At 41.3% G+C, this 9,245-nt stretch overlaps 1 protein-coding gene across 3 annotated transcripts; it reads left to right on the top strand.

The window, feature by feature from the left end:
• Window positions 1-352: 352 nt before the first annotated feature.
• On the top strand, window positions 353-8,131 carry LOC125543150 (MADS-box transcription factor 3-like). 3 transcript variants are annotated; one of them, XM_048706404.1, is made up of 10 exons: window positions 355-542; window positions 909-1,186; window positions 5,627-5,708; window positions 6,646-6,707; window positions 6,809-6,908; window positions 7,060-7,101; window positions 7,204-7,245; window positions 7,356-7,534; window positions 7,672-7,724; window positions 7,853-8,131. In XM_048706404.1, the coding sequence occupies exons 1-9, from the start codon at window positions 528-530 to the stop codon at window positions 7,688-7,690; spliced, it is 819 nt and encodes a 272-aa protein (XP_048562361.1). In that variant the 5' UTR covers window positions 355-527; the 3' UTR covers window positions 7,691-7,724; window positions 7,853-8,131. The 3 variants fall into 3 exon arrangements, with proteins under 3 accessions (XP_048562362.1, XP_048562361.1, XP_048562360.1); XM_048706403.1 differs by having other exon boundaries at window positions 6,806-6,908; XM_048706405.1 differs by lacking the exons at window positions 7,672-7,724; window positions 7,853-8,131 and having other exon boundaries at window positions 353-542; window positions 6,806-6,908; window positions 7,356-7,538.
• Window positions 8,132-9,245: the final 1,114 nt, after the last annotated feature.

Here is a 9,245-nt window from a genome sequence, read left to right as displayed (position 1 = left end):
TATATATAGTACGCACACTCATGCGTCTTCGAGAAAAAAAAGCCTGTAACGGTTTTGGGGTCTTGGGAGGTATTCAAAAAATGTCTTACATTTTAAGACAGAGAGTAATAATTAACAAGTGTATACCTATAGAAATTAACAAGGCAAGGTACATAGATCCCCAATTTCATTTTTTTAGGGAGTCGTAGACCCCCAAGTTACAGAGTTACATATATTCTGATGTAAATAGTGTGGATATGGACAAGCTTAGAGGAGGGAAGGCAGGAATTAGTAAACCTAAAAAGGGTTATAAAGTGAAGTCAGAAGAAACAAACACCAAGGGCCATAAGAATTGGCCACATCGTCTCCTAACTGCATATCTTCCCCCCTCTTCCCTCCCTCCCCACCACCTCCCTTTAATACCTCTCCTCCTTCTCCTCGTCCTGCCTATCCCACACTACATTCCTCTTTTCCTCTCTGGATCTCTTCCTCCAGCCTGCTAGCTAGCTCACAGAGGCACGTTGAGAGATCCTCCTGCCGTAGCATCCATGATGAGCATGATGGTAATTTGCTTCTTCTTGGCCATGGTCTTGGGAAATAGCTTCCTTTATTATTCCTCTTGCACAATCTGTGTGCATGTATGTTGCGAGTAGAATCTGCCTGCACAGCGATGATTAGCTAGAAAGGCAGATACAGGGCCGAAGATCCCTCTGATCTTTGGAGATCACCACAAATTAAAAAGGAAGAGAAAAAAAATAATCGATGGATCGCATCGTTTGTTTCCTTTTGATGATGCACCAGCGGAAGAGCCTGCCCAAGAATAAAGCTAGATAGGACGGATGCCATGGGCAGTTCTTGATTTGTTCGATATGTTTCCAGCTTTCCACACTAATTGTTCATCTTGGTTTTGCGGTTTGCCTTCTTCTCAGGCCGATTTGAGCTGCGGAGCTTCCGGTGTGACCGTGAATGACCATCAGCTGGCCGCTCCGGCTCCGGAGGACTCGGCGGCGGCGGGGAGCGAGAAGATGGGGAGGGGCCGGATCGAGATCAAGCGCATCGAGAACACCACCAACCGGCAGGTCACCTTCTGCAAGCGCCGCAACGGCCTCCTGAAGAAGGCGTACGAGCTCTCGGTGCTCTGCGACGCCGAGGTGGCCCTCATCGTCTTCTCCAGCCGCGGCCGCCTCTACGAGTACTCCAACAACAGGTACGGCCACGACCGCCAACTGTCATCTCCCCCTCAGCTCTCTCAATCAGGTTACAAGTTACATACACAAGTATGGATGGATGGATGTATGCATACATATGGCATATATTTATATAGCACCAAGAAAGGCATGCATATGCATAGCATAGCACGCACATACCTCAGATCCTACTACTACTGCCGTGTTGTTGGTTTCTTTTATTATTTCTCTTCTCAGTTTCTTGTCCAAATTGGAGCAAGTTTGCTCCTGGCTTTCTTGGGGCAAAGAGTCGGGAAGGTCAAATGGGAGCTGCATCTTTTGTTACTCCCTTCCGTTATTAACTGTCTTGTTTATTCTGGTGTTGCTGAGGGTGAGGGGGAAAGAAATTGCAGCAGTTTCTTTCTTTTGTGACTGAGGCAAGCATATTGCAGCTTGCTGTGGTGGTTCTTTGCTGCTTTCCTTTGTGCTCCTGTGAGGTGAGCTAGATGTGTAGATAGATCTAGGACAGTGCTTGCTCTGTGTGGTATGTGTGTGTACATGCCCTGAGCCTTTCTCTTTCTTGTGACTGTGCGAGTGAGGGAGAACATGGTGGTCCTGCCCTTTCCTTGCTCCATTTACCATGCATGTTTCCTTTCTCCAATCACTGCCTCTGCCTGTGTGTGTATGCTTGTGGGGAGGGGAAGGGAGGGCTGCTTTGGTGGTAGTAGCAGTAGATCTCCCACACCTCATGATCACAAAGATCACAGGGCATCCACCCTTGGGCTCCCTGCTTCTTCCTCTTTCCCTTTGGTACCTTTGCTTATGTGTGGAGAGAAGCAGATCTAGGTTTTTTTGCTCATCTTTTTTCTGTACTGGTTAGTAGTACATGGATGTGTCACTGTTAGTGTATGTGTGTTTGATGAGGTGATAAGGTAGAGAGCGATCAAGGAAGTGGTAAAGCACTTTTGTCTCTCTAATTTCAGTTTCTTTTGCATCATCTCCTGCTCTTTCCAAATCCCAACTAATGAGTTGCTAGGGTTAGGGCTTCGAACCATGTGGCTCTTTCTCTCCCCTCATCAGAGGGGTTGATTCCTGACACCACCACTGTACTTTCCCAGAGTGGACAATAAAGAAATAGCAGCGAAGAAGAAATTTTGCAGGAAAGTAGAAGGGTATATATATGTGTGTGGGTTTTTCATATTACTGAAAGGAGCTACACAAGAAAGACTACTCTAGATAGCTTTCCTTGTGTATGGCTCAAAATAGAAAATGCAATATCTTGCAATTTCCTAATGTTCACACATGCATCTTAATTAAATAAATTGACCAAATTAAAGCATCTTTGGCTGGTGTATACTTACGTGCTAAAATTTTATGATTATGTGTACACATATTTATTTCATATTATTTGAAAAAGGGTTTTTTACATTTGCTAAAGAACAAAGCACTGAATTTCAATTTCAATAAGCCCAATACAAGAAGGATGCCCAATGCTAATGCATGCATTCTTACTATTATTGAGCAGCAATGCAACCTTCTATTAGGAGTAGCTAACTTTGTAGCAGTACATGTAGCAAAGAGATGAAGCATGTACGAAATTCATGTTTATGTGCAAGAAAAATGGAAAATACGAAGCATGTATGGTATGCAGTAGCTAGATCGCGTGCAGGTTTTTATTAAAATTGGAAAATAATTCTAGTCATGTTTAGAAATTCAAAAATGAATTGAATATTTCCATGAATAATGTTAATATACATAATTAAGTATGTAAAGAAAACATAACAGCCGATTCCATATACAGTAGTGGTACTGTTGTTGCTGAACATATGGTAAGAAGAGACCCTCCTACCATAGAGTGACACGTGGCCATGCCAGGCACTGTCACACTGGCTGAGAAATAAACACTGAAAAACAAAGCCTGGCCTTTTTTGGTACCAAAGAAAAACGCTTGATTTGTTCTGTTGCTGGTGTGTGTGCCTGGTGCTTGGGTGCCAGCCAATGGCACAGGCAACAGTAGCACGTACAGTACGTCTGCTGCGCTGGGCATGCGGTGCGTATTGGGAGTGAGGAAAGCTGGCGACCTGGTCAGAATGGTTAAGGACCTGGGAGGAGTGGGTAAAAGCTTGCGTTGTGTTGCCACCCCTGTTTGGCCGTTGGGTAAAACGAGCGAACCTGCTGTGTTCCTGCCCAATCAATCATGTGAAATCATGTGCCCGAGCACACCTGTCACTGTGCGGATGGCCGCCCGATAGCGTCCTCGAGGATGCTAAGGTTCCATCTCTTTGGTGAGTGGAACATATGATCTGCATTTAACCAGGGCTGGCTGTCCCTTGTGAATGTGATGTGACGTTTATTTGGCTTATAACGATCTTAACTTGGGAGGTAGGGGTGAGATAACAATGTGCTTGTTGGTATGGCTGTCAGTCTTGTTGTATGCAGAAATTGGTCTTTTGTTGAGTTTGCATAAAAAAAGGGGTTCAGAAATGTGGTGATAAGACATGAGCTAGCAGTCAAATCTCCAGTACCATCAGCCAAAAGATCTCTTCGAATATCTTATGGAAACTTTATGGGATATCGATGTCTGGTGTCTGTCCACTGATCACTACCTAGTTCTATTCTGTTTTAAAGCTAGTATAAATGGCTTTCCCTCGGTTTTCTATTTCTGCTGGGTTACTGCTGGAATTGTGTTTTCCTGTTAATTACTACTCGTAGCTATGTGGTGGAATTGTGCATTTCTGCCGGGTAATTAGTGGAATATTGTAGGCCTGTTCTTTACATACGATAGGCATCTGCTTGTAATGTAAGGACCATATGGTATGGACAACATTCCTATTTATAATTAAGCAAAGTGCTGAGAAGTTGACTGAACTGAAGTAGGGTCGTTGTTTGTCTGAATATTCATCATAACTTAACTATATCTTTTCCTTATTACCATAAATTTTGTGGTCACATTTTGTCAAGAAAATGTTTTTTTTCACAAATAAAAAAATAGTACTTTTTTCTCAGAGTGTATATGTTCTTTTTTCTCAGAGTGTATATGTTCAAGAAGCTTAATTAGTCGTGCACCTTCATTTTTTTTCTGAAGTCTCTAAAAATATAACAACTATACCTGTATGCACTGGAAAAATGTGTACAACAAATCAATATGTGACTTTTCTCTTTGGAAAGTCAAAACAATCTTGTACTTTCTCTGTACATAAATATAAAACGTTTTAACATACATGCAAAGTTGCAGAGGCCTGGGGACAACTACCCCCATTCGGAAATAGTGAGGAAGAGAAAACATGATTTCCTTATAGATTGGCCAGAATTATTAGAGTGAGCTGGCAAATTAAGTCATTTGCATACTGAAATGTTTCATAAAATCAGACAGGCTACTTTCTCAGCGTTTCAAATTTAGGCAATATATCTGCATCCACTTGCATCCTAAGATAAACTCTTAATAATGTAGAGCTTCTTGTTTGATGCATTGTTTATGATAATATATATAAGTACTGACTTTTTATAGCCATATTGTACTTTGTTATCAAGTTATATCTACCTTTACCAGCCCATATATGTCTTTTGTGATATCTTTAATTTTCTTTAAGGGGACCCTGGGGAACAATTGACATATAAAAAAATTTTGATTTACATATCAGAATGAAATGATCACATTTCCAGTTTTGAAATTACATTCATAGACAGGAAAAAAGAACATGTTAATTTCTAATTTTAATTACTCACTAATGATTTCTGTACAACCGATAGGTATATATAGATGGATATATCATGCTGGGACATCATACAATTGGATGTGTACATGCCCAACCTACCCACCTAAAACATTACAGTAGTACACTTTCTTAACTGTGCTGTACCAGAGAGCTAGGATAATGCGTACGGACGCATGAGAGAACACACATCGATCACCTCTGAAGCTTGTAACTTCGTATGGGCGATGACAGGCAAAAGCTCGTTGGAAAGGGGAACTACTGTTGGAGCTAGACAGGGGTAGCTCTTGATTCATAGGCCGGAGAGACTTGTGATAACACAAGCTTCGGACCAATGTGCCACAGTATGAACTGTAGAGCAGAATACAGTGGCACTGTAGCACATCCTGCCTGTTGGTGTTGTGAACTGTTCATTTCGAACAATCTTGGGAAACTAGTTTGACTGCATAGCTACTTCCTTCAGGAAGAGGTTCTTCCTTGGTATACCATTTAGGCCTACTTTTGAACCTATCCCATTCATTAGTTTTTTAATAACATTCATTAGTTGTGTAAGTACATGCATTAATAGCGAAATTGCTCATTTTACATTCTGGGTGATGGTTGTATAACTTTAGATTACCATATAGCAGTATTGCTTTTAGGAAACAGGTGATGCCGTAGCTGCCTTGCGCACATGAGATTATGCTACTGCTAATTTTCTATAATTTGCTCTAGAGTGTGGATAGATATATATGCGTGCTAATTCCGATCATGAACGGTTACTTGCAGTGTGAAAGCTACCATTGAGAGGTACAAAAAGGCCAATAGTGACACATCCAACTCTGGCACGGTTGCAGAAGTCAATGCCCAGGTAACATCATGTCATTCTTTCACTCTACAGCAATTGCTTGAATTGACACCAAAGATGTGATCTGTATAGTCAACATCACAAGTACTCCATGTAGTGTCTTTCAATTCATGTGCTTATCAATATTCCATGTTACTGTTCAGCAAAGGCAAACTTTGATTTCTCTGAGCAAAATCTTGTGACAAGATATCCTCAGCAGACTAGAGAGTAGTATATGGGCTATTGCACAACAACGGTTATTGCAGTGAAGCAGTCACAACTCCCAGAGGATCCTCTGTTTGGTCCAACGGATCATATGCATCATATTGTCCATTGGACTGATATCATAATTTGATGCTAGAAATGCACATGCAATGGATAAGTCTTCAACAAAGCGAAGATAATTTGTTGAATCAAAACAAAAAAAAAATACTCTGAAGTACATGCAACTCTAGCTCTCTCTGTCTGAAGTTCTGGAAGCAGGATCAATCACAAGGTTTTTTTTTAATCCACATGAAATATTGATAAACATAACTTCAGTGAAGTGAAGTAACCGAACTATCATCTGATTTTATGCATTTAACTGATTAACGCTCATTCTCTCTTTAGCTTAATTAGTCTGCAATGGCGATTCTCTGCATATATATATAGCTGCTGGCTACAGGGGCTAATTATTGCTTCATTTGAAAAACTTGCCAATAATATAATTTTAGACATGAAAAAAAATCTGAGAAATCACATTCCACATGATTATCTTTTGGGAAAGGTATATGTCAGCATACAAAATAAAATAGGAAAAATGAAATGTGCTTAGCTAACCCCTGTATGCAACTGATCAGTTTCCAGTAACGATGTAAATTTGTTTTGAACTAGCTTCTTGATTTGCATACGGAGACTAGTTATTTCTATCAGTAATATAGTTGGTTACTGATGAATGCTCCCCCGTATTGCACACTTGCAGTACTACCAGCAGGAGTCCTCCAAGCTGCGCCAGCAGATCAGTAGCTTGCAAAACTCAAACAGGTGAACATCTGCCAAATCATATGTTGTGTATATAGTACGAGAATTTGCTGTAAAGTTAAATATGTGTGCTGCCAGTCTAACTTGTCTCAAATATCCAGTAGGTCGCTGGTGAGGGACTCTGTCAGCACCATGACCCTGAGGGATCTTAAGCAGCTAGAAGGCAGGCTGGAGAAAGGCATAGCCAAGATAAGAGCTAGAAAGGTATGATGCAGGCATGCAGCTACAGTGTATGAATGTATGTTGGATGTGTTTAACATCATATATACTTACTGAATGCTAATGGACTACGTACTGCTCATATATATTTTTTCCTTCGATTAGTTCCTCACCTATGAACAATGCCTTGATGCAGAATGAGCTGATGTATGCTGAAGTTGAGTATATGCAGAAGAGGGTAAGTACAACATATATAGCAGTGCATTCCTCTAATGACAGTAATTCTCTTTATGTTTTCGACAAAGGATTTTACATCCAGCAACATTTTCTATAATTGTAGGAAATGGAGCTACAGAATGATAACATTTACCTGAGGAGCAAGGTAAATCAGAAATAGCTAGCTTGTTGATCGACCTGAAGAACAGACTATAATTGCCAACATATAATATTTACCATAATATTTCTGCGGTGTGAATCTGTGATTTTCTGCAGGTGTCTGAGAATGAGAGGGGTCAGCAGCCGGTGAACATGATGGCGTCAGGGTCGGCGAGCAGCGAATACGATCACATGGTCTCACTGTATGATTCCAGAAACTTCCTGCAGGCGAACATCATGCAGCAGCAGCAGCAGCATTACTCCCAACAGCTGCAGCCAACTGCCCTTCAGCTCGGGTAAGCAGCTTTCCCAATTATTTCTCTAATTGCATCTATGCTCATGTATAATTTCAGTGTGAAGATAATATACTGTCTTTTCCGTACTCAATTATGCATAGTGTTAATTCGCTCTTGCTACCTTTTTTCCTCTGCAGCCAGCAGTACTTCAACTAGTTTTGCCCCGGACACTGCAGTACACACACGCTAGGTATACATCGTTCTTCTTCTCTCTACATATGGAGAGAAATGCATTTATGTATTTTGGTTACGTGATGTTAATTTTCCTAATTAAGCGGGTACCTCAATTAAGCATGCGTACGTGTTTCTACCTCGCAGATGAAATCTGAAGATGTCCGTGGGTGCATGCAGCTGTCACCGTGCAGGTGTGCCTGGAATGTCGTTGCTCGATCTACGAATAACAGTAGTAACCAGAATTTGTGGATCAGGTGCATGTGGTACTTGTAATGTATATCTATATTTGTTCATCGGCAACTAGGTGCTGGTTAGTCGATCGACCACCACACAAGTGGTCGAGTTCGGCGCGCGCCATCGTGTTGCATATCTCCCCCTGTATTAAATTAATAATTACCGGCGTTTTGAATTTGTGTACCAAAACTGAATGGAACAAGGTGTTAACCAAGGGGCGTGGCTAACTAGAAATGTATGCACACTACAAGGAGTGTTTTGATCTCACATGTAGGAGTTGGACCCTGATAAGTGGTACACATGTGACACGAACACATGGCAACCCCGAATATTTTTATGGCAAGTTAGTGATGCGAGGATGGCAACTTCTTTTTGGATGGTAAGTTTCAATTTTCTTTTTTTTTTGGAGGAGAGGGGGGGGGGGTTATTTTTTCTTTTCGGATGCCAACTTTAGTTGTAAAAAACGTCAGGACCGAAGTGCTTCGTGTCACACGTGTGCTATTTATCATTTGTGTTAGATAATAATGAGAATAAACGAGACACGAGAGACACGGATTTTTACGTGGAAACCTTTGCGGGAGAAAACCACGGACGCACGAAGGCGCAATCACTATGATGGAGGAGTATTACAAGCACGAGACGACATGCCGTCTGAGGTGCGACTACATGGGGTATATAAGAGGGCAATACATGAGAGTCCTTGAAGGACAAGTAACGAGTTGTACTCGTACGCGTCGGTACCGACGCAAAAGGCCCACACCGTATGTACTACATCTAGTCCAATACGGTAGAATTTGGATCACAATTTAACAATCTCCACCTTGAGCCAAATTCCCTCCAGTAGTCGAAGAAAGTAGATAACTCCATCCAAATCAGCATAAACACCTTGTGCGTCAAAGTCCATAGAACTAGTGAGAAATACCAACTAAGCCTGAGCAAAGCTCAAACTTATTGGTGGGAACTGGCTTTGTCATCATGTCAGCAGGATTATCATGAGTACTTATCTTGCATACCTTCAAATCGCCTTCAGCAACAACATCTCGAATATAATGAAATCTGACATCAATGTGCTTTGTCCTCTCATGATACATTGGATTCTTTGTAAGATATATGACACTTTGACTGTCAGAAAATACGGTAGGGCAAAATGAATCTCCACAAAGCTCAGTGTATAAACCTCTCAACCAGATAGATTCTTTGCATGCCTCAGAAATAGCCATATACTCGGCATCAGTAGTGGAACAAGCCACAATAGACTGCAAAGTTGATCTCCAACTCACAGCACAACCACCAATGGTGAAAA

This window comes from Triticum urartu, chromosome 3, assembly GCF_003073215.2.
Source record: "Triticum urartu cultivar G1812 chromosome 3, Tu2.1, whole genome shotgun sequence".
In the NCBI taxonomy this organism is placed as follows: Eukaryota; Viridiplantae; Streptophyta; class Magnoliopsida; order Poales; family Poaceae; genus Triticum; species Triticum urartu.
Note: the sequence above shows the minus strand (reverse complement) of the source record. Positions and strands in the feature narration are given on the sequence as shown.